We start from the raw sequence: 26,391 nt of genomic DNA, 5'->3' as shown, positions 1-26,391 counted from the left end.
TCAGCTATGTGATGGTCACAGCAGGTGGAGAACAGCTGTGAATATGCACATCTTCTGGGAGCTGTAAGAAAACTGCACTCGCTGGAGATTGAACCTTCAGCCTCCTGATCAGAAGTCTACAATTTTACAGTTTAATGCTCTGCGAGGCACAGAATTAAATATTTGACATGATAAAACTGACTAATGCGCCTGAGGGAAAGGCACTGTATTATGTATTAAAAGGATAGTTCACGCTAAAATGAAAATTCGCTTTTAATGTGCTCATCCTGAGGGCATACAAGATGTAGGTGACGTCTCCGAAGTGAAACATTTAGAAAAAAGATTTTTAGCTGAAATCTTGGTGATTCATAAAAAGCAAGTCAGTAGGTACCAACACTATGGGAATCAGAAACACACATACTGGTAAAACTAAATAAATACCTGTGGCTATGGTTACAAATCAAAGTCTTACGAAGTGAAATTACAGGTTTGTGCAAGAAGTATATACAACATTATTACCTATAATCCACAGCCTCAGCAAGATGTCTTGAACATGCTCAAGACATTTGCAATGGTTGTGGATAAAAGGTCATAATATTGTAAATAATGTACTGTTTCTTTCACAAACCAATTGTTTCGCTCCTTAAGATACTTAACAAGAGCCATTAAAGTCCACATGAACCGGAAGCTGCAACCGTTTTTTTTCCCTGTATTTATGCAGTTCCGAGAGAAACAGAATATTAAATGAGAAAACAGTGGGTGTGGCTTGTTTTTTTCCACTCCGAGCTGATTGGATGTAGTAAAGTAGGCATTTAATTTAGTAAGATCGGGAAATGGGTTTTAGAAGTTATTAGAACCAAACAGTCACCACTTCCTCACCATTTCCGTTTGCTGTCATGGTGCTGACAGTTGGAGGTGGGTGGTTACAAGGGCGCAGGTTTGCACTTGACATGGTGGGGACGTGTGAATCAAATAAAATTTATATAATGCTGATATTATTTATTTAACTGCTATTAAAATATATTAATTTATCCTCTCTTCACTACATTTTATAAAGTTTCAGGCCTGTAGCCAAGAGATGTTCTGATGGTTCGAAAGACCAAAGGTTGGATTATTATTATTACTATTATTATTTTTTTTTTTTATGTGTTAATATTTTTCTTATTATTCAAATGGCCAAATTCTGACTGAGGAAAGTTAATTGTACTGGCCAGTTTGACATTTGCCTGTAGGATTCAGTGTTTAATTTAAAACAAGTTTTAACAGATTTCTGAATAAAATGTAATAAAAGATGATAATAAAAGTGTATTTTCAAAATAAGTTTCTTTTCAATTTTTTTATTCAAAATTTTCATTATTTATAAAACTGTAAAAGAAAACATACAGTTGTAATGCACCTTTGTAAATAAACACTTAAAATAGTAAAATAGTATGGTAAGCTATATGACAGAATGGTTGGAAACATTTTTTGGTACATCAAAAAGTGAGGTTATGATAACTATCGGACAAGACAATCCAGCAAAAGTTAGTTTTTAAAATTTCACTAAAATGCAATATTTATACCTCATAATTAAATAAAAATCAGGCAAATAACTGCAAAAAGGTTCAGTTTTTCAGAAAACAAGCTGGCTACAGGCCTGATAGTGTAATGTTAAAAAATGTGTATGCACTGATTAAGAGAGAGTTTAATAAAGACTTCTGTTTATTTTAGCCATAGCGCAAATTAAACATTATATCCATATGCGTTTTGGGGGCAGGAAGACTGTATATTATTGCTTTCTGCATGGCTAGGTTAATGTTGACAGCACGAATTTTTTTAAAAGTGGATTAAATTATTGGTGGGGACATTTCAATAGCTGGCAGGTATTGGTGGGGATGCGTCCCCTCAGTCCACCCTCAATCTACGCCCATGGGTGGTTAAGTATGTAAGCGTCGCCATACAGACCTCAGACAGACTTAATCTAAGAATTTAACTGACAATAAACAGGAAGTACATTTTCAGATTTCAATAAGAGATTACAAGGGCAAACTTTTTATTTTCTTAATGATCGTTCACCACAAAACTAGCAATGTGAGCTACGAAAATCATATGGTTAATTTTGATTCGTACTTTAAACATAGGATAAGTCATTTCGAAGAAGCTAGCAATAGCAGGCTAGCTTTGAAATCTAAAAATACTGCTCTCCCTACAGATAAGCTAGCCTAATCTCATCAGGAAACGCAAGTATTTTACGTTTTGTCAGTATAGTGGCTAAGTGGAGTTCAGTCGTATGAAAATGTACCATTTTAAAAAGGAGGTGTGGGGCACCCAACCGCACCCCTAAACCCAACCTCCATTGGGTGATGAGCAAATCGTACTAAATTGTAAGAATTAGATTGTACAAATTCATACGAATTAGCCACTAAATCAAAAAGTTACAAATTGCTGCAAGCTTGTGTTGGATAATCACTATTCAAAGCCATCCAAATTCTTTTTCCAAAACACATCAACACACAGACAGACCAGAGGTCCAAGTAACAAGGAGAGAGTCAGATGAGAAAACATTACAGTACATGGTTTATATTGCAGTAATAACATTGTAATAAACATGTCAGCATAGCACTGATAAGATGATGGCCGTGAGGTAGGAGGAGGTTGTGCTGCCTGATAGTATCTCTAGAGGCCCCATAAGTGTGTAGGCCCTCAGGCCCCATTTACACGAATACATTTTTTTTTTAAACGGCATTTTAGAACAAAACTGATACACATCCACACTGGTGTTTCACCTAGCATTTCTGAAAAAGATCTACATCCACACTGTACCGCTGAAAACGCACATCACGTGACCACACACACTTTGGCATGTGCTGCAGCGTATGCAGACGTCTGAGCCCCAGACAGTGAGTGCGTGGTGAGAGCAGCACACGTTGGACAGTTCATTAAGGATATTGACCTTATTCTAAAATGCGGAAGTGCGCTAATTTTTGCGATTGCTTTAGAACTTCCAATTCAGTTTCCTACTGGAGAAATGACTAGGAATAATAAACAGCAGAAAATGGTGAAAGTACTTGCGTCACAAACAAGTCTGTCCATGGCTATACATAAAAATAATAATATTATACAAAGAAAATATCAGTTGCAACATGAAGCAGTGTAACGAGCTGTTTTAACTTCTAAAAATGAATGGAAGTGATTGAGACCGGAAGTCTCAAGCCAAAAAGATTCCAATGGCTGCAGTTGCTCATACGCGAAGAATAAGGCCAATACAGCAAGATCTTATCTCACTATAGCTGTTAAATGTGATATTTAATTCATCAGGTCTCTATCAAACTACTCCTTGGTCTTTTGAATCTAAATGAAAATGAAAGTAGGCAGTTATGTTATTGGCTCTGTTTGTTGCATACAGTGAAGATGAAAGCCATATGTAGGTACACGATGCCTTAACATTTTTGGTGGCTGTTAAGTTGTTAATATTAAAATGAAAATAGGCAATTTCTTACAGTATTTCATGTTTTCATTTCATTGTTAAAAAAGTGAAACAACATAGCCAGGGTGATGTTAATGACGGTATAAAGTACACTGTACCCTTTAAAGATTTACCCAACGTTTCCTCGGGAGTTTGTTTGCCATATCAAACCTGTGAAGTCTGAACTTACAAGGAAAGGATACTAGACTGAACTTTGTGCACATAATACTGAGGAAAAAGCTCCAATCAGACAGGCCAATGTCTGCAGCCACGCCTCTATTTCCAGATGTCTCCGTTTTCCCCTATTCACACTGACACGGAGCAGCAGCGCTTTGAAACAAAAGCAGCCTCTTTAGCATTTCCAAAACGCTCCATTTTTGGGGTTTAAAAACTCTGATATAGTGTTGATGGAAGCTGCAACCATAGCAAAACGTATGCGTTTTAAAACTAAAACCTATTAGAGCACAGGTGTCAAACTCAGTTCCAAAAGTGCCGCAGCTCTGCACAGTTTAGTTGCAACCCTAATTAATAGGGGTGTCACGATTTCGATTTTTAATCGAAATCGATCGAAATTTATGCTCAATTTCGATTATCGAATCAAAAAATAAAATCGTCGATGCTACCACGCCCCCATGTCACGTCAGCTTGGCTTGTCAAGCGGGAAAAAAACAGGCTTGTTGAAGTGCTTGTTAAACTGCAGAAGCAGGAGACCCGTCGAGAGAACTTAAACCCTCTCCTCTTTCAATAAAGTCGCCTGTGTGTAAGCATTTTGTATTTCCAGTGAGTTATGTTGACAGCGTTCGTGTTGTCGACAAAAAAAAAACACAGTTTTGCAAGCTCTGCTATGTACGTATTACGTACGGTTCGTCCGATAGACAACACCGGCATCGCGATCCTCCACCCGCCCGCACACTCAGGCCCTGTTTACACTGTCTTTGTTTTTGGCGTGTAGCATTTCTGAGCAGCCCTCCTTCCTCTCTACCTCTGAAAATGCACATCACGTGACCACACAGACACAGACGCACTCACTGCCATGCGCTCGAGACAGCAGGTCCAGGCAGTCAGAGGACTGCTTCAATCTTTCACTCACTTGTACTTAGTCATTTTAGCGAACACCTCAGATAATGTTGGCTGGTTCCTGTTGGTTGTGCGTCTTTTTTACCGATGCCATTATAACGACACAGATCACAGCCTATTCACGAGTCCCGCAGAAAAAGTGATTGACAGGTAGTAATTATGTGTGTATCTTGCCTTTATTCATTTACTGTATGATTTGTTTATGGGTAAAACAAAGACCATCCAGGTCAGGTAGTTTAAACGGTAGGCTACAAATAATTAATTGGTCATTAATTAATTAATTATTCATAATCGAAAATCGAATCGAATCATGCCTTTAGAATCGAAAATGTAATCGAATCGAGGATTTGGAGGATCGTGACACCCTTACAAATTAAACACACTTGATCAAACTAATTGAGTCCTTCAGGCTTGTTTGAAATATACAGGTAAGTGTGTTGGAGCAGGGTTGGAACTAAACTGTGCAGGCATTCGGCCCGCCAGGAATTGAGTTTGACACCCCTGTATTAGAGCAAACAGGGCCTTCAAATCATCCTAAATTCATGCTTAGTGGCGTTCCTGCCAGTGGTGTACAAGATCTCAAAGAATGAAATCTGCAAATAATTTGGTCGATCAGCTGAACTGTGACATGTTTGAGAAGATCTGGATCAAGGCAAAGTATTGGATGACAAGGCTAAAACAGAGGTAAGCCTTTAGAAAGGCCCTCAATGGAGCAGTCAACCTCACTCAGTTCTGCTCCGTCTTTCCTACACTGCTTTTGAAAGGGAGTAAGGGATTTGGGGGAAGCCTCGGGGGGCTTTTCCAGCACAGTGCGCTCGGATGAACCTCCCCACCCTCACAGCTGGGACATCATTAACTCGGAGCGCAGCAGGTCATGGGCTCTGGGTGAATAAAGAATCAGGAAGAAGACGCAGAGAGGAAGAAAGAATGATGACAAGGGAACTGCACCATACCTTGGGTGTACACTGCTGTTTTAAAAGTTTGGTGTCAGTATATGTTCTTTTGTTTTTTAAGGAAAATATCATCGTTTCCACACAAAAAAGGCTGAATTTTATTGTTAGGGTAATAATACATGTTTTCGAGAACTAAATCAGTCTACAAATAGATTTCTGAAGGATCATGTGACAATAATGGCTGATAAAAAACATCAATTGAACATTTTTTGTAACGTAATATATTAAACTACTTATTAAACATAATATATTTGTCAGTGTATTTGTGTTATAAATGTTGTCATTGTGTATTTGTGTTATGTGATTCCCCATAATATGGGGGAATATATGGCATATGCTGTGTTCCATGTGCCTTCTTTTTAGGTCATGTGATTTGTTTCGTTTTTCCTGCCATTCATTAGTTTTAGTAGTTCCACCTGTGTCCGACCCCTGTTTGTTATCCTTTTAATCGTTATTTGTGTATTTGCATCCCTGAGGCCCTGCTCACACTGTGAGAGTTCAGCCACAATTCTGTCAACTGAGATATATTTGGGAAATCCTGAAAGATGCTAAAATTGGTGATCTTTGATCGTTGGTTTGACATGTTCACTGACAGCCGCTTAGTGCCTGTTGTGATCAGATTTTTCCTCCAATGAAGTTCTGGCAGTGTAAGTAGATTTCAGACACTCTCCTGCAGTGTGACAACAGCTGCGATCAGCGTCAATCCAAGAACCAATAGGAGCTCTGAATTTGTTGACGCGATTCATGCGGCAATTCAAATCACAGCAGAAAAATATCGAAACAGTTTTTTTCTTCCTGGTTTTATTATTGAGACACACCGTGTGCAAAAGGAAGATTGTTTACATTTGCTGGGAGGAATCATTTCAGAATAGGGTATAGTAAAAGTGTCAAGGGTGGATGACGTCAAACTCCAGGGCATTTTCTTTCATGTTTGGCGCATCTTCATTGTCTTTCAGTCTGACTTTATGACAGTTGAGATCATGCAGTGTAACATGGAAGCCATGTTTGTGCAGTCTGACATGCTACAATCATTCAGGATTATAAAAAATAAATAAATAAAAAAACAGTGTGAGCCGATCTTGAGTTCTGTTTATTCCTTGGTCAGGTATTGTATTGTCACCATCTCCTTGTCCTGCCTGCATTTTCATGTTCCAGTGCCTGTTGCGAGTGATTTTTGTAAATAAATACAAGTTTTTGATAATTCTTGAGATCTGTGCATTTGTGAGTGAGCCAACCGTGACAATATTGAAAAAGTAAATTAGTATTAAATATTTAATCAACTATGTTTTTATGTATTTGTAATCACATAAACTATTAAAAAACGTATTTATACCGAATCAATATAATACATTTATTAAAATAAATTAACCCGAGTTCTATTTGAAAATTACATGTCAATAGATCAATACAATGTTCATATTCAACTGTAAATATGTTAAAATATACAACTCCTAACAAAAAAAAAAAAAAAAAAAAAAAAAGACCTGACATGAGACTAAATAATTAATTTTTGGAATATAATTGCTTTACAAAACATACTTCAAAGCACTAACTAATGAAAACAAATACTTAAATTGACTAATAAAGTAATTACAATCTTCTGGTCATTTTTCCAAAGAAGAGATGTTATGGTATGTTGACATGAATAATACACATCGGCAAATTATACTTGAATAGATTGTTAGACTTCCATAAACTTTCTTGTGTTTTACATAATTCTAAATGTATTGTTTTATAGTAATTGTGTGTACTTACATTTCTAAAACAAAAAATAAGCATTGGGTGGTTGAAAACACTGCATAATATGAGACATATTTCTCTGGCTCAGCGCCAGCCAATGTACCAAAGCTCAGATTAAATTTTTCACATCATGCTAGTCAAGCTGGATAACAAGTAAACACCAGCACCCGGGACATTACGTTCCTTACTTCAAAATTGAACAAAAGTAGGATTCTGTAGTGATTTACCCTGCTTTTACTCCTTTCCTCCTCATCAAAGACTCCAACATGTTTGCGTTTCAGGCGCTGGATCATTGCCGAGGTGCTCCCATCATCACTTTTGCATATTCGGCTGTTAACACACTTTTATTGTTTATTTAGTGAGAAATGTTCCCACACCTTGGATGACTAGGGTCACACAGATTTCTCTGCCTTCACCATGTATATTTCCTCTAATGTTACCTTCACCCATTTTTTTGCTCCGTTCTGTCTATGAGACGTCAAACTCTGCTGGCATCAGTGCACGAGAGAGGCAGAGTACGTTTACTCTGCTCCACACTCAACTAAAAAAAAATTATAATCAAACGTCTCTGCGTCGTGCGACATGATGAATCGATTATGAAATTTGTTGCCACCGCTTTTGTTAAATCAATTTTAATTGATTTATTCGATTCGTTGTTGCAGCCCTAATGTTGACTATAAAAGAGCTTGCAAAGCATTATATTTACAGTAATGTAGTACACCGAGTCATTGTATACCGACATTCCTGACCCACATTTGACAAGCTGGCAATCATCTTTTGTCTCAGTCTGGCCACACCACCATCATCAGACTAAATACTGGAAATATGCTCTTGCTATGTGTAAGGATACAAGATGTCACTTCATTAGTTATACTGCTTGTTTGTATTGCAAGAAATCCAACAAGCTCTTGACTTATAGCCACATGTCAAACAGAAACTAAATATTTTTATCCTGCACTTCTTAAAAACAAACTGTGGATCTCTGATATATCTTATTGGCTCGATTTAGGTCAATGTGGTTTACCACACAGCTTTCACATCCATTTTAGGATTTCAGTTTTCTTCCCTGAGAAAAACCTGGGCCACCCATGAATCAGCTGCAGCAAATATTTAATACAAGTCTGCTGCTAAAACAACCAAGCCTGAAAGAAAACCATTTTTCTCTTATCCTTATTCTAACATGTACCGCCTTTTAAGTTGAAAGTAATAAAATAGACCCTAAAAACAGACAATAAAAACTTTCATCAAACAAAATACACTATAGTCGAGCCTTAAGTTATATTACACAAACATCAAAACAGTTAGATAAAAGGCCAATTAAGAGCTTTCCTTATTGTGAATATTGTTTTTAATGAACAAATGACAAATCTTACATTGTCCTTTAACCAAATGGGATAACTTGAAGTTAGAATTCAAGCAAAGTACAGTGGAAACAGAGCCAACAATATTGATGATTTGCCCAATATTACAGGTTTCTATCTAATCAAATGATTTCTAGAAGATTGAAAGCTCTGCAGTTAATTTTACATTGCACACAGGTATAAAATGTGCAGCATCTTAAATGAATAACATCAACAAATTAGAATATTAAAAAAAATAATTACTCATTAATTTACAAAAATAAAAATGATAATTAAATCACAGGACATTTTGACTCACACTCAATTTCAACATCAGAGGAAATATTTCTTCATCTTAAAGCTGAACTGTGGAATATTTGTTGATGTTAAAATAAAATCCCCTGTCCTATCTGAAATCTTTTTTTTTATTTTTTTTAAATCCCAGAAGCGTAAAAATGGAAAGTTTTAAACAATCACTCTGTCCACTTGAGCACTAAACAGCCAACCGCAGATGGAAGAACACTATTGCAAAAAATAAGTGTCGTTCTATTGTTCTTTTCCAATTAGGAAGTTGGAATTTCCAAGTTGAAAGAAACGCAGCCTGTGATAATCACTGGATGTTCTTCTTTTTATTTTTTGTATTGTATCTATGTCCTTACCAGCACGTTATAAGAGAAGTCGGCTAAATCACCTGAGGGTCAGATGAGTCAGATGTCAGATGACGGGGAACTGCACTATGGCTCATAGAGGTCACTAAAAACACAGATCTCCTCTATCCTCTCTGCATTCTCTCTCATCATTTTAGTGGTGTAATATTAATAAAGCACTATTACCATGCTTAGAGTTAGCAATATGAGCTTGACCTTAAATGATACCTCAAATTAAGCATCTTTTAAAATAACAGCTAGAAAACAAACTAATAACTAGAGTTGCACAATATCAGATAAATCCAACACCACAATATCCATTGCGATATAAATAAGATTTCACCAGATGAATATAATAGCTCTATTTGGAAATATTCAATTCATTTAGACCAACTGGGATGATGATCAAGTCTTTTTCTATGCAATGCATTTACAAGCAAAAATAAATAAATAAACAGTGCTTTGTAGAATTCTGGAGAGTCAAACACAAGTACAGAAATTAATGTAAGAGAACATGGTCATCATATAATATTAATAATGTTGTTATTTAATCTTTAATAAATATTATAATCCTGGAATGTGCAGTGTTAATTTCATTGACAAAAAAATGTCCATCATAATTTTCGTCATGAACAAGTTGAACTATACAAAAACTAAAGTTAAGCGATGATGACGACAACTATAATAAAAATATACTGATATTTTCATTGACTAATTAAAACAAGATGAGAATGTGATTGAGGGATGTATTCTATGTAACATTTTATTATTTGCCAGTCAAGCGTCATTACTTAATTATTCAGTGCAATAGCTGAGCAACAACTACTGTAACACCAACTACATAAGTAAGGCTTGGTACACTGCCATTGCAAAGCGGACTTTAACTATTTTAAGCCTTTTTAAAGATTTAATGGCTTGAAACTGTTCAACAAACTGTTTAAAAAGACTACCACATTGAGTTTGCTAAAAAATTGCACAATGCTGCTTTTTCAGTTAGAATATTTTGTATAAATAAATGTATAAATTATTTTAACTAAATTACACTTATATTAAACTGGTAGATAAACCAGTAGTATTAAACTAGAGTAGATTTGGTCAACTAAAACTAAAATGATTCAGAAGAATGACTAAAATTAAATGGAATTTTAGTCAAAAGTATCCGTCTAAAACTAAATCAAAAATTGCAGTTAAAATTACTGAAGATGTGACTATTGCATATACACACTGAGATATCGATGCTAAAATTATATATTGTTCAGCCCTACTAATGACAACCAAGAACGCCTTTGCAACCTCATGGCAACACATTAAAAATCCCAAGAAAGTAAAAATCAAACCTTATTAAAAAATTGATTCACATTTTTTTATAGATCACAGTAGGTTTATGCACAAAAAAAAAAAAAAAAAAAAAAAAAACAGCTAGCAAATGTCTACAGCTGATTTTACATAAAGGGGCACAAACAGCCCTTTATGGTGTGAACCAAACAGATGCATCCTCAGTCTGGGATGGAAAGAAAACAAAAACAGCTGTTAGCAATTCATCCCCGCAGGAAATAAGAGAATCATATGGACAGATGACCTGTGACCTATTTAATGCACAAACATGGATATATCCACTCAGGCATAACTTGAGGTTTGCTTCTTTTGTGCGTTTATTCGGTTGCTGTACTGACATGCAGTATAGGGATCTATCTAGATCCACAAAATTCTAAGAAAAAAAAAAGAATCTGTTTATTGTTATATTGGATATTTGTTTGTAATTATTCCACAGATTTCCTTCCAAAACAGCACAGAAGACAGACAAAAATCATCTGCAGATTCCATCTGGACATGCTTCTTGGTGTAAACAGAGCAGAAATATTTTGAATGAATTAATTAATTACTTTAATAATTAAATAATTATTTTGGGGAACTGATAAATAAGCAGGCAAATAAATAAATATATAAATAAATGAATAAATGAATAACCGCTAGTTCGAACGAGCGAATTAACAAACAAACAAACAAATGAACAAACAAACGAATGAATGAACGAAGCAACGAACAAACCAACCAACCAACAAACCAGCCAGCGAACAAACCAAGGAATGAATCAACAAACAAATGAACTAACAAACCAACAAACAAAGCAACCAAGAAACATACAAACAAACAATTAAACAAACCAACAAAAATACAGAGCAATGAACCAACCAACCAACGAACCAACATACCAGCTGGCAAACGAACGAATCAACAAACGAATAAACAAACAAACAAACCAAACTAACAAACAAAGCAACCAAGAAACATACAAACAATTCAACAAACCAACAAACAAAAGAACAAACAAACAAACGAATGACCAATATTTTCTATAATGATTTGCTATATTTTTTGACACTTAAATGTGAAATAAAACAAATAAAAAAAAAGAAACTAAAAGTGATAAGCAAGCAAACAATAAACAAACATTATCTGGAAAATCCTGATAACTTAAATGATTAATTGTTAAAATAACATACTAATATTAAAAAACACACAGCTGTTATTAGTGCATTAACTGTGACCAACGGGAACATTCTTGTAACCTAAATGCAAACTATGCAATATAACAAATTCAGAGCAAGAAATGAATCCAAACTGATTTTTCAATCCTAATTAAATTAAACTCTCTCGTAATTATTTGGCACATTTAGTGTCGGCAAGAACTGCTGAAATGAACAAACACCGCAAAAATCACCACAGAAAACACATCTCACCTAAAGTGCTCATAACAAACATCCCCAATTTGATATAAAAACCACAATAAAAACAGTCTCTAAGATTTGCAGAGCTCATATGCACAAACTCCCCGAGCATTTATAAAAACCCCACAGAGGAAAAAGATCCCGGCAGTTTCCTGTTCTGCTGAAAAGCTATATTAGGATTCAAAGAGCAGTGTCAGCGGGAACAGAGCATTTAGATTCACAAACTGGGGGGAAAATGGGTTATGAAGGAGGATCCCTCGGGCCATCGGAAAATGCCTCAGTGTTGATTTGGAGACGGCGGAAGACCCAGCGTGAGCTCCTGATCTCACACCACAGCATCTGGTCTCGCTCTGCTTCCATTTACACCATCTGCCTTAATAGAAACAGACAGCTACAGAAATGAGCACCGTGCCCGTCCATCCTCTCTCACGATCCCCCCTCACTCCATCTCTGATCAACTGGATGCTGATACTGGCCAGCAGAAACACACACCATCACCAACACAAAGTAAGACATGTGCAGAGGAGATTTCAGAAACGTATTGAGTGGAAAATGGGTGTCTTCGAGACTTGAGTCAAAGAATTGTTTCAAAATGAGATCTGTGACTGTGATTTTCAGCTTTTAGTATCTTTTTTCTCTGCAACACAAAACAAGACGGACTATGGCAATCAATACGCAGCAATGTTACTTAGTTAACTAGCTAGGGTACTATGCAAAGATGTTACCTAGTTAACTAGCTAGAGTCTATTTTCAGGTGCTGCGTAATATTATTGTGACTGGTGCAGGCATGGTACAGCAGCAAAGTTCCTTAATTGTTACGCCAGAATGAGAGGATAGTGGCCATATCGACAAAGACAACAGCAACTTTTCAAGTTTAGTCATTCTTAGCTGTCTCCATTATGCTTGCCTTTACTATTGGCAAAGGCCCTTTAAGGCAGGGATGCCCAAAATTGGTCCTGGAGGGCCGGCGTCCTGCAAAGTTGAGTTCCAACCCCAATCAGACACACCTGGGCTAGCTATTCAAGCTCTTACTAGGCTTTCTAAAAACATCCGTGCAGGTTTGTTGAGGCAAGTTGGAGCTAAAATCCGCAGGACACCAGCCCTCCAGAACCGAGTTTGGACACCCCAGCTTTAAGGCAAGTATTTCACTCAGCGGCCATCTTTGAAACGCCTCTCGGGCAGTATGCTCGGGCATTCTGTTTGAACGAGGAAACATCAAATTCTCCAAAACTGCCTGCCAAGCTTACGATTGATTTTTATTCACCTTATTCTCCGCAGACGAGCGGGCGCTGCCATTTGAATCTTTTTGTCTCACGACTTCCGGTCACATTCACTTCCATTCATTTTTTGATGTTAACAACTGCTCGTTACACTGCTTGATGTTGCAATTTAATATTTCCTTATTATATTATGCTACTTGGTCTGTGTAGTCATGCAAACATTTGTTTGTTGAGCAAGTAGTTTGACCGTTTTCTGCCGTTTATTATTCCTAGTCATTTCTACCATAGGCGACTGAATCGGAAGTTCTAAGACAATCGCGAAAACAGGCGCACTTCCGCATTTTAGAATAAGGTCAATATTAAGGAATCACACAATAAGATTAAACAACAACTATCCCTTTAGTTTTTATTTCTAAATGTCACACACAAAATCTGCTGAAACTCACGACTGGTCCGAGCCCCTTCCCCAGAGTTCCCCGTCAGTCTATAGACAACGATGATTGCCTCCTGTAGTAGAAGGCGGGCTTTTTTCACCATATAGCGATCCATGATTGGCTCCTGTACTAGTAGGCGGGGCTTTATTCACCATATTGACAGTTACACTTTTCCCCATTCAAAAAGATGAGTGACAGGTCTTGTGTATTCTAAAGTCTTTGTCATTGGTTATTAGGTTACCAATACTATAATCAGCTGCTCTTACAACTTGATGGAAACACACGTACTAGGCTGTTTCTCAATATACATTCTTGTCTGTACGTGCGTTCTTGTGTCCTCGTGAAACATCATCAACCGTCGCTGATGTACTGTTCCAATTCAAAGTTCTTGGCAAAAACAGATAAAATTCTAAGATGTATACTTGCTCCGCCCTTTTGTCAAGGATGCATCGACAGGTGACTTGTGCTAACTAGCGAAGCACAGGTATCCCAGAATCCATTGCAGCCCGACCAGCAAAAGCTAAAAAGCTAAAAAAAAGCCTTTGCTGTGTTTTAAATTAAAGTTACGAGTTTTTCAGGCGAGAATGTGATTGTTTTAAACTCGAATCGGCAGTTTATTCACAAAGATGATGACGTGCCTCAGCTTATCCAGACTCTGACCCCCAGCCTGTCAGCGGGAGCTTCCTCATCACCTTCCCTATCAAGAGCAGCTTTAATCAGCCAGACTATCTCAAATGTACCGCTGGATCTCATCTCTTTAATGTAGTTAAAACATAATATTTAACCCATCTTGAGCAAATCTAATGGATATAATAGTCATTTAAATCTACTATTTGTTTTTAGGTGTATTATTTTGGCAGTGTTATTTTGTTACGCTTTACATTTTAATTATGAAACCGTATTGTACACTGTTTGTCCTTGTTTACCAAATTGCTTAATGTTATTTTTATTTCCTTTTGTTACATCCTGTACTTAATATTTGTATAATGTGTGCATTGTAGCATTTTAAATTAAATAATCAAAGACTCAAGTCTGTGTAAAATAGCACCTTTTACTTCACATGTATGGTGATTTACGTTTTCATTTTCTTAATTCAAACATATTGATTTATACAAATTATTATAAGGCTGTGCTTTATACAACTAAATCATTTTATTGTTAATGTGCAGTAAAACGATGAATCCATGGTGAGGTAAATAACAATATAAAATACCCGTCCCACTTGTGTCCTGGTGTCCTCGGAAGTTCGTTCTTCCAAGTCTGAACTTGGCAAGTCCAAACTTTGCGTACTTGTATTGAAACACACATAATTTTCATTTGGATGTTCAAAATTATTTTTTTACTTTAAAAAGACTTGCTTCACATTAGGATGGAATAGGACTTCAAATAAATCATTATATTTAAATATATTTAAAATCTAGCAAGCAAACATTTAACCATGTTTAATAATAAAGCAGACTGTGCATTTTTCAAAAGGGTGTTATTCAGGACAACAACATTACTTCAGTTTGGATTGATGTATGCAAAACTGAGCATTTCATTCCACGTTTACACTGCATAAATGGCCTCTAACCGTTCGCCTGACACCATTTTCATCAAAAACTGAAAACATTTGTTTATGCATTTGGGCCTATTTACATCATTACAGCAGCATTTTAGTGGCTTTTGCACTGCAGGCTTGTCTTGTATTGAGTCTGATACAGTGTTTATAAAAGAATACGCATACATACAGTATGTACTAGTGTGTATTGATGCTTTACTATTCGCCTGAAATGCATAAAGCAGCAATTTTAGTTGATTCCATGTATGAGCTTGAACTGGGAGATTTAAAAAAAAAAAAAAAAAAAAAAGATCTTTTTTTTTTTTTTTGGGTGTGTTGTTGTCATTTGCTATAATTAAAGTTGTCCAAAAACTATCAAAAAGCAGGCCTACTTAAAATCTTTTCTTTAAAACATGACCACCTGGGTTACATTTTAGCTATTTAAAGGGACTTTGAGTTCCAAACATAACATAAGAATAAAAATACATACTGTAGCATGAAGCAAATCTCCACTGTGTTTATACTGTGATGCCTGTAAGTTTAACTGTTGAAAATTGTACTGTTAAGAAATTGTTCAAAATAATAATTTTCCGCCAGGAATTGTTTTTTTTTTTTTTATTTGTTTCCATTAGCCTTACAACCAAAACCACATACAGACAATCACTTGTGATTTTAAAACTTTAATAAATTAATTACTTTTAATAAAATCCATAAACAAAATTATAAATGCAATAATAATAATAATAATAATATGTATAAGAATAATAATGAGAATAATAGAACGGTAAATATCTATAGGCTATTGTTCCCTGACCTTAAACAAATTACAGCCATCACTGAAACTCAGGTCGTGTGGTGAATCACAGAAGTACCTCACACAGACACAGATCTTTTACAAGAGCATTTGTTTGAGCTAGACTTAACGTCAATTAAAACACAGTCATTAACACGTTTTGGGAAATATATAAATAAACAAATCCTAACAGCCAGACAAGAGTCTATCTCTTCATATTAAGACAATGTACATCCCCTTACCATTTTATGAGGGGCAACTGAGAGGTCAAACACAATGAAAACACTCTCTGAAGACTTCTTAATATAAATGTACATATGTAATATTTTTGTAATATTATCATACAACTCAGATGTGCCAAAGAGACATTCAATGACAATGTATGAAGCCCATGTCTGAAGCATAAACCTCAGCATGACAGTAAAAGCAGAAGGTCTGACCTGCTGATAGTTCTCCTCCTGCGGTTTAAATGTGTGATCCAGCGGCTGAAACCGTAGATTCACATGAGGAAACTGATGCAGCCAGTAAGTCCACCAAGGAGCGATATAATCGACCCGGGCAGACGACATCCTTCAGCGGCCGAGCAGATTAAAAGAAAATCACTTTCCCAGATAGAGACGCTCCGACAATTTGGGTGTTTCTTTGCCGTTTACTCTCCTGTGTCTTGTCTTCTCAAACAAAAGCCATGGGTTTGGACATTCAAGATAGCTGAGTATTGAAACAAAAGTGCTCAAAGGGACTTAAGAAGATCTCTGAATACTTCCTCCAATTTGCAGTCCATGGGAATTGACGGGAAATGTTGAATTATTGCATTAAATCCAAGTCTCGTGCCGCAGCCATTCCTGCGCGCGTTGTACTCAGGCGAGAGCGAGCCTGAATGAGCGCACGGATGGGGACTCGGGGACGCGCCTGAGAGGAGAATGAGGACGGGACAAATTTTATTTTTTACTTTTTTGTATGTATCGCTTATAGTGGTATATTACAAATAAAATTAGGTGGAAAAAAAAAAAAGTTTATAACATGATCGAACTTTAAAACAATACGCTACGTTTAGTAGTACGTATGAAAATATGACACAATATTGCCATCTATCGGGTAACTCTTGTAGTTGCAGACGGCAGGAATACATACAATTTAAAACCACGTGTAAAGGGGTAATTTCATATTTATACTTCATAAATTAGAAAACTAAAGCCTTTAACACTACTGTTGTTTAAAACAATTTCTTTCTCTTTTTACTTATCATTTAATTTACCGTTTAAGATTTTAGAGTTTGCATTACTCAACACAGGCATCTACTGGTTTTAGGTTTTCTAGGAAGCCTTGTAAATGTTAATCTTTTAATAGTTACACACAAATTGTATACGTGTTTAAATTTGAATAAACACCAAACACAGGAATATGCGTTTTAAATATGAGTTTGTGGCAGGGGTGTCCAAACTCGGTCATGGAGAGCCGGTGTCCTGGAGTATTTAGCTCTAACCCCAATCACCTGAACCAGCTAATCGATCTCTTACTTGATATACTAGAAACCTTCCGGCAGGTGTGTTGAAGTTGGAGATAAACTCTCCAGGAAACGGGCCCTCCAGGACCGAATTTGGACAACCCTGGTTTAAGATAAAGCCATTTAGTTGCATTGTTTAAAGCAGGGGTCACCAAACTTGTTCCTGGAGGGCCAGTGTCCTGCAGATTTTAGCTCCAACCCTAATTAAACACACCTGAACAAGCTAATCAAGGTCTTACTATGTATACTTGAAACACCCAGGCAGGTGTGTTGAGGCAAGTTAGAGCTAAACCCGGCAGGAACACCGGCCCTCCTGGACCGAGATTGGTGACCCCTGGTTTAAATCAGGTGTTGTCCAAACACTATCCTGGAGGACTGGTGTCTTGCAAAGTTTAGCTCCAACACACTTGCCAGGAAGTTTCTAGTATATCTAATAAGCTTGATTAGCTGGTTCAGGTGTGTTTGATATGGGTTAAAGCTAAACTCTCCAGGACACTGTCCCTCTAGGACCAAGTTTGGACACCACTGGTTTAAATCAACCATTTATTAGAAGGCACCCATTAAGTAAAATAACTCTCCGCATATAGTCGCATTTCAACCAACATAAGATGCTATATTTGTAAAATGAACATATATTAAAGACAGCAAAATTAGTGAGTTTTACAGTATGGGAGCTTTATAAATACACTTGCACTATAAAAAAAATGCAATCTATCAATAACACTACCTTTCTAAACAGGTCCATTTAATTGTAAATTGTTTATAAAGTCATTTAAGAGTTTGTGTACCAAATATAGAAGTCATTCAATATTTGGTTCATATGCCTTACTGCTTGAGACCAAGTAGATAAATCTAGATCAAGATTGGCCTTCATGAAAATCCGTAACACCAATTCCCTGTTAAAAATAATAATGAATAAATCTACATCAACATGTTATTAAATGTAATTCTTTGTGATGAAAAATCATCCATTTTAGCAGGCAATGCTCCAATATTCAGGACTGCATGATTCTTCAGATTTAAATCTCAACAAAAAGTAAACACCCCAATTAATTCAATGAATGCATCAATATTTCATAATACAAATGTCTTAAAATAAATTAGACACCAAGCTTAGATATAGAAACACAAACAACAAGGCTTAATTTTATCCAATTTTATTCCAACATTTGTACAAGAGACATCTACTTCAGCTCCTTCACAGCCAAACCTGAAAGCAGAAAAAGAAAGGTGTTATTTTGACTGATCTCCAAAGAATGTCAGTTTAGTCCAGGCACAGCTGTAAGTGTTAGTGAACCGGTGGAACTGAAGATTCTGAGAGATGCGAAACTCAGCACTAGGTCCATCATTGCTCTAGCAAGTGTGTAAATGCACAGTGGGCACAGGACAAACCCAAAGTGTTTGGACAACTTGCAAACTTCTTAAAAACACCAACAAATTACTGCATTAGCATAAATTTAAAGGCAGCCAGACACAATTATGAATTATAATTACTGAATACAAAAGAAAGGAAAAAATAAAACCACTCAAGCCTAATGTCAATGAAATTTCTTAACTATTTAACTTGTTTGTGTAAACACAAATTTGAAGTTGCCATTTATCCCCAAAAGCTGTTCCATATAGGTGTATGAAATTCTCTTAGGCATGATTTAAAAAAAAAGGTGAGTTACCAAGAAGCAGCTAGTCCCCATTGATTTTCATAGTTTTGATAAAAGTTAAATAGAAAAAAATGCAGCAAGGAAATGATTAACCAAAAACTGTAATCTGCATTTCTGTTTATGTAAAGCACTTTGAATTGCCACTGCATATGAAATGTGCTATATAAATAAACTTGCGTTGCCTATTCTTCAAAATATCTTTCACATTCAACAGAAAATGTACTTATTTAAAAGATTAAAGATTTGCAAAAAAATTATAAATGGCATATTTCATACTGGTATGACTCGATGAAAATTGTATATGAAAAATTGTTTTAATGCTGAAATGTAATATTGTTAGCTTTTGGTGACCAAGAGAATCCATAAATCTATCTAGATCAGGGAAGGGCAAACTTGATCCTCGAGGGCCGGTGTCCCTGCAGAGTTTTGTTCCAACACTAGTCAAACACACCTGAACAAACTAATCAGTGCCTTCAAGATCACTTGAACTCTATTGGGGGGGTCTGTTTGAATAGGGTTGGAGCTAAACTATGCAGGACACTGGCCCTGCAGGATCAAGTTTGCCTACACCTGATCTAGATCATGGGTCGCAATCTCAATTCCTGGAGGGCCGCAGCTTTGTACAGTTTTGCTTTAACCATAATCAAACACAGCTGATCCAAATAACCACTTTGATTAGTTGCATCAGCTGTTTAATTAGGATTGAAGCAAAACTGTGCAGAGATGCGGCCCTCCAGGAACTAAGATTGAGATCCATAATTTGAATGAAACTCTGGGTTCAACTACTATGCACTTTAAAATCTTATAAATTCATACTACAAAACATGTTACAGCTGGAAAACAAAACCAGAACCTAAAAGGGCAAAATCCCCCTATAATGAATACTTTAAACATTAGTGGAACAGAAAAAAAAAGATAATTTGAATAATGTTAAAAACCGATAACTACTGACACCCATAATAGGAAAAGTAAATACTATGGAAGCCAATGGCTACTTGTTATCAACATTATCGAAATATCTTTTGATCAACAGAGGGGAAAAAAAAAAAAAAAAAGTTAAGCTAGTAAATGACAATATTAAATGTTGGGTGTATTATTTTAGTAATGCCCATCACATTACTGAAAAACCAAAATGCTGGACACAAATGTAAAAAAAATTAAATAATTGAGGGCTCATTTATGTATTTAGTTCCATCTGGCAATCAACATTAAATGTACTATCAGGGTGCATGTTTACATGATGCAAGATCTAATCAACATTTCATGTGGCATTTTTGAAGACCGACCTGGTGGCAGGGACTGCTTGAGCTTCTCAGCCTTCTCTTTGTCTGTGATGACCAATGTGTACAGGTATCTGCTGCAGCGCACCTTGAACTTCACATTGTCCTTGTTCTTCTTGATCTTGACAGCTGTTGGATTGCAAGGCATGACATTAGATGAGCTTTGCAAACCAATCTGCTCTTTTAGGTGAAAAAAAAAAAGTGTCAAACTAACTAGGGCTGCACAACCTATTGTAAAAATTATCATTATCACAATAGTACTACAGTGCCTATGCAATGCAAATGTTTCAGGACTAACCGACAAAACCACAAGTTAGTAGCTGTTTAGAAGGTTGTTTTTGCACTCAAAACGAATAGAGGTTGGTTTTATATTCGCATATTTGTTCATTTAGCAGCCTCTGTACTGTTTACCATGTTACTTTGTGTAATGACCACCATCCTCCCTATCCTTAAGTCACCGCTAGAGGGCAACGGCCTATAAGGTGCCCAGTAATTTGGGCTTAGCAGCTTCCCATCCAGCACCTCATAATCAGCATTGGCCGGTGTGTAACAGGTTGTTTGTTGCCTCACGCCGAAATATAAATATGAACAGCAGACTCCAGCAGCTAAATGAATGAGAACAATTTAGCTCCCCCTTTATGGCAAACCGGAACAAGGTATGTTTGTTTGTTTAATTGTTTACTGGTACTTTGATGTTGTTTATTGAATTGTGCATTGTGTTTGTATCGTGAATGTCTGTGTATATTATGCTTTACGTTCTTGTGATTGTTCAGTGTTTTTTTTTGGGTTGTATAGTTTTACGGTGTTCTTGTCAACACGGTGACAAGTGAAGCATTGCAGTGTTTCATACTGTTCAAATAAATCACCGTGCAAGCATCAGTGAAAACTTTCTGCCTCCTTTGATACCATGGGGCTGCTACACTTTGAATATTCGATCGGAATCAGCATACAACTTTGACTTCTAAACAACATTCACTATTCACTATTTAGAATTCGCAAAGAATACTTTTCAGAAATTATATTAAGGAGAATATCTGAATATTCAAATACCAACTTTACCTCTATCTGAAACGAGTCTGATTTCTAATTATTTCTATTAAGCATTTTCCCATAGCAAATGCAGATGTAGAATATGCTTAGAAGTTTCTAATCAATAAACTACAATCGCATAGTATTCAGTGGTTTAGTGATCTGGTTTTCAAGTTACTAAGAGAACGTTCAGCCATGCTGTCATTACTAAAAATAATATTTAAAAATCTTAGAACAGTTATACCAAAGGAAAAAAAAGGGATCAGTAAATGGTGTTAGTGAACCGGTGGAACTGAAGATTCTGAGAGATGCGAAACTCAGCACTAGGTCCATCATTGCTCTAGCAAGTGTGTAAATGCACAGTGGGCACAGGTCAAACCCAAAGTGTTTGGACAACTTGCAAACTTCTTAAAAACACCAACCGATCACTGCATTAGCTTGACTTTATAGTCACATAAAAAATTATTCTTGCAGGATATTTCAGAACTCATGGCAATTTGTCAGCTAATTTCAACATCGGTAGAGATATGGTCATTAAAACAGACATAGAAAAAGTGCAGCACTTCAGGGTTAAGATAAGCTTTTTCCCCACACAGGTTACTTAATAAACAGCCATCAAAACAACCCATGCAAAACCATTGAACAAAAAACTCCACCACACTAAAAAAAGAAAATAAACTAGCATGTTAAAACCACAACTTACACTTGGCATCCTTCCTCCTTGCTGTAAGCAGGAAATCTTTGATTTCTTCGATTTTACGTGGCTATTAAGACAAAAAACACATTTGGGAGAGATTCAATTGAGGTAAAGTTAGTTTTAAATCCACATATTCAGACTTTGGCATTCAATAACATAGTAAAGCATAATTTATAATAGCTTACTTTATACAACATAGTTTTATGCACACAATGACAACTTTAGGCAGTCACTACATTGTTTACCACACTACTGTCACTGTAAAACAATTCTGAGTTTCACATTATACCTTCATGTTGTCCAAACACAAATCAATTGAACTTGATTGTTTTTACAAATTTAAGATAAATGAGCAATAAATAATTAAGTTGTAAAAAAACAACAACTTAAGAATAGTGCTGTTTTGCTCATTTTAAATATGTAGTTTGAACATGCAGCAAACAAAAAATGAGTAAGATATTGATATTCAATCTGAAACTGCATGTAAGAATGACTTCAAAACAACATTAGCACTATTTCATTGACTGTGAATAATATTGTACTTCGATAGCCATTAGCTACTAGCATCATTACCTCATTTAGAATTGGCAAAAAAAAAACACTTTACTGACGTTATAAAAAGGCATAAAATATCAAACTAAAAGTGACTCCAATCTAAAACAAACTATAAAAAATGCATATAAAGCCAAAGTTCCCCATTAGAATTCAAACAACCTTAATCAGATATCCTTCAATAAGAAACGCGTAACGTTAAACCTCACAATGACTAGTTTACAACAATCAGACTTTAACAAAACAAGCCTTTTAAAACATCCAGTACGACTTGCTGATTCAAATATTCTAACAGCGTTAAAGTTAACGTGCGTGAGCGTGACCAACCTTCCCATCACCACCATTTACATTAGCCACTTTCTGCCGTCGTGCGATGCTAAGTGCCATATTTTTTAGTACTTTACAACAGCATTTTACCATGATTGAATAAAACGCATACAAACATCACTGTTTCTTTTTTTCTAGCATTATAATGCTGAATATAATAATCATTTCTCACCATTGTGTTTCAGTTTCGACTCGACCCTGCAATGCAACAAAACAGACTTTATATTAACACTTTGCGACAAATCACCAGCGAAATATTCCGTTTAGGCACACTTTTATACATATACTTCGATATGATGCGTGTTTAAAAGAGGTTTATTGATGGATGGATACAGATTTAAACAGATTATACTGATAGAGCTAAAGTGCTAACACTTACACGTCCCGCGAGCGAGGGGGGAAAAGGGGCGGGACTTCCGCGTGGATGCGTGATATAAACCGGCTACGGATACTCAAGAGGGACTTTCTTTCCTGAAGGACAAATCTCACAGTGACATCTGCTGGTTAAGCAGGGATATTTGATCGTGTGTTTAAATTCATGCTTAAAAGAAGAGTTTAGCCCAAAAAGGATTTTTGGTCATTCTCATCCTCCACTTTTCGTCTCTTTCTAGTGTTTAGCACAAAATAAAATCATCATTTTTAAGAATGCTGAAAACTGGTAGCCATTGACATCTAGCCTACTTTTTTGTTCGTCTGTGGCTATAGGTTTCAGCATTCTCCCAAGTACCTCAACCTTATTTTGCATTAACCTTCCTATTACAGTCAAATCTGACCAATTTACAACTGAAAACACTCATAAATATTGTGTTTTACATCTGATAGCCTTAAGGCCTTCTGATATCTATGAACTTGAAAATATATGAGTGATGTTAACCTCTTTCAATGAATTATGAGTGTTTTAATCAACCTTGTTACACCTATGGTGACCACCATAGGAAATGAATGGGTATTCAAACTACATTCATCCATCAGACAGAAAACACACCACTCCAACTCACTCACACACACACTCACACATTTCAGATATAACAATGTCTTGTGCAGGTACACATTTTTTTCTGTACTTATGTGCTGATCCTCTTGCCTGATTTAACAAGGAAGCATAACTATCTTACATTTTGTCAGTTTACTGGCTAATTATTTGAACAAGTGTACAGGTACAGCGTACAAAAAATGTATGATTATAAAAAGGAGGTGTGGCAACAATCTTCATTGGGGATAAGTAAATCTTACTAAATTGTATGAATACGATCGTACAAATTCATACGAATTAGCCACTAAATCAAAACATTACGAATTGCCATGAGATGGCGTTGGATCCTCTGAGGTAGATACAGCCATATCGCACTGCTACTCGTGTGATATTGTCCATTTATCTTTATAATGATATAAATGGTGGTTGTGTGTATGAAATTACAAATAACAAATGTAGCAGGGCATTAAATTACTGTTTATTTCTTTGCATTTTAACTTTGTAAACTATAAAATCAGGCGTTTTACGTATATTTGGCACATCTGTATGTATGTTTTAATACCATTTAATGTTAATCTTTTGGGTCATTTAAAGTGAAAAGTGTGAAGATATGGTATTATTAATATGCTTGTAACAAAGAAAAAAAAATGGCTTATTTATTTAAAATATTAACAATTTTTACTTAATTTAAAAGATAAAATTAATAAAAAGTTTCTCTCACGGTGCTTCAGCAAAAATAGCGGTATTGTGAAAGACTCTCCCCACCTCTTCCATAGTGGCTGCTGCCATCAGGAAGAAGGTTTCGAAGTATTAGAGTCTGCTCGGCTAGACTATAGCTTCTTCCCATAGGCTGTTATAGAGTTCTCAACTTCAGTCAATTTACCCCCCTCTGAAATCTCATCCATCCTTCAATAAGGAAAATTATGTTTAATATTAAAGTAACACGCTCATGTTGCACTACTTGCTTCAACCTTACATAACTCTTTTGGACAATATTCACCTTCAGTACCTCTCTTGCACAATATCCTGCACAACATAGTTTAGTATCACGTGTAAGTAGGCTATGTGAATAGTCTGTCTTATGTGTATAGTTAAGTATCTTATAGTTTATGTTAGTCATGAATAGTTTTTTAAAATTATTTTTTTTAATATGTCCAGTGTTGTGTTTGTATTTATAATTAATTTTTGTAGCACCACTGTCCTGCGAGTCACAACATTTCATTCCTCTGTATGTCCACACATGTAGAGGAATGACAACGAAGCTCAACTTGACTTGATGAAAAGAAAATTTAGGCCTTCTTAAAAACTGAAATGGTTTAAGATGATATAAAGCATAAGATAAAACTGATAAAAACGCAAAAGTCTAATGAAAAGGAAATTTAAGCTAATTAATAAAAACTACAATTTCAATGGTTTCTCTCATTTACGTAAAGTCAACTATCCATTTTTTCCCTCACAAAAAAATATTAAAAAACAAGACAAAAGCAAATCAAAATGGAAAAGGTCAAGCATCTTCTGCTGCACATCAGAATATTTACCTTTTCTTTTAGGTATTGTGTGACTAATGAATGATAGAATTTGGCCTTTTTGTTGTCCTAACCTTAACCCATAGGTACATAGTATATACAGTTGCAATCAGAATTAATAAACCCCCTTTGAATTTTTTTCTTTTTTAAATATTACCCAAAGGATGTTTAACAGAGCAAGGAAATTTTCACAGTATTCATTTCATTTCATTTTCTTGTCGGCTTAGTCCCTTTATTAATCCAGGGTCGCCACAGCGGAATGAACCGCCAACTTATCCAGCAAGTTTTTACGCAACGGATGCCCTTCCAGCCACAACCCATCTCTGGGAAACATCCACACACATTCACACACACACACTCATACACTACGGACAATTTAGCCAACCCAATTCACCTGTACCGCATGTCTTTGGAAACCCACGCGAACGCAGGGAGAACATGAGCCGAGGCTCGAACCAGCGACCTTCTTGCTGTGAGGCGACAGCACTACCTACTGCTCCACTGCTTCACCCAATTTTCACAGTATGTCTGATAATTTCTTTTTCTTCTGGAGAAAGTCTTATTTGTTTTATTTCGGCTAGAATAAAAGTAGTTGAAAAGTTTTTCAAAACCATTTTAAAGTCAAATTTATTAGCTCCTTATACAGATATACAGATATTTTGTAGGGGTGAAACATTGCAGTAAAACTTTTATTTTATAATGTGATTCCCCCCTACCACCACACTTATATAAAAAAAATAAGCAATGCAAATTTATTTTCACAGCCTTGTTCATATTCACCAATGGCACCAGCAAATGAGAATGTAAATACATACTGTGTGCATATAAAGGCAAGCATAAGAGTATATTTTACATCTTAATCTGGGAAAAGGTGTTTCTTCCTTTCAGTTCAAACGTCTTCTGCGCATCTGTCATGCGCTCACATTCACATCAATAATTCACACATCT

General features: G+C 36.0%; 2 protein-coding genes across 8 annotated transcripts in view; both read right to left on the bottom strand.

The window, feature by feature from the left end:
• Nucleotides 1–16,776, bottom strand: part of ttyh2 (tweety family member 2) — a 124,439-nt gene extending 107,663 nt beyond the window's left edge. For 5 of the 6 annotated variants that reach the window (XM_073917551.1, XM_009306863.5, XM_073917552.1 and 2 more), the window contains exon 1: nt 16,338–16,776. In XM_073917551.1, coding sequence (XP_073773652.1) covers nt 16,338–16,466 — 129 coding nt within the window. In that variant the 5' untranslated portion in view covers nt 16,467–16,776. The remainder of the gene's footprint in view (nt 1–16,337) is intronic. The other variant, NM_001327808.1, reaches the window with a different exon arrangement.
• Nucleotides 16,777–18,542: 1,766 nt separating this feature from the next.
• Nucleotides 18,543–23,351, bottom strand: rpl38 (ribosomal protein L38). 2 transcript variants are annotated; one of them, XM_068224538.1, is made up of 5 exons: nt 23,232–23,351; nt 23,117–23,142; nt 22,072–22,132; nt 20,346–20,468; nt 18,543–18,611 (listed from the first exon to the last, which is right to left on the bottom strand). In XM_068224538.1, exons 2-5 carry the CDS (start codon nt 23,117–23,119, stop codon nt 18,586–18,588), a joined length of 213 nt encoding a protein of 70 aa, XP_068080639.1. In that variant the 5' UTR covers nt 23,120–23,142; nt 23,232–23,351; the 3' UTR covers nt 18,543–18,585. The 2 variants fall into 2 exon arrangements, with proteins under 2 accessions (XP_068080639.1, NP_001002486.1); NM_001002486.2 differs by having other exon boundaries at nt 23,324–23,348.
• Between the last annotated feature and the right edge of the window lie 3,040 nt (nt 23,352–26,391).

This window comes from Danio rerio, chromosome 12 (genome assembly GCF_049306965.1).
Source record: "Danio rerio strain Tuebingen ecotype United States chromosome 12, GRCz12tu, whole genome shotgun sequence".
Taxonomy (NCBI): domain Eukaryota; kingdom Metazoa; phylum Chordata; class Actinopteri; order Cypriniformes; family Danionidae; genus Danio; species Danio rerio.
The sequence above is the reverse complement of the archived record's forward strand: the minus strand, read 5'-3'. Positions and strand labels throughout refer to the sequence as shown.

What these genes read in the sequence shown, in the direction of transcription:
- rpl38 (XM_068224538.1), bottom strand. An exon ending in AAGGAGGAAGGATGCCAAGT is followed by an intron (nt 20,469 to 22,071) that starts GTAAGTTGTGGT and finishes GCAATCCAACAG; the next exon opens with CTGTCAAGATCAAGAAGAAC. An exon ending in CAAGCAGTCCCTGCCACCAG is followed by an intron (nt 18,612 to 20,345) that starts GTCGGTCTTCAA and finishes TTCTGCTTTCAG; the next exon opens with GTTTGGCTGTGAAGGAGCTG.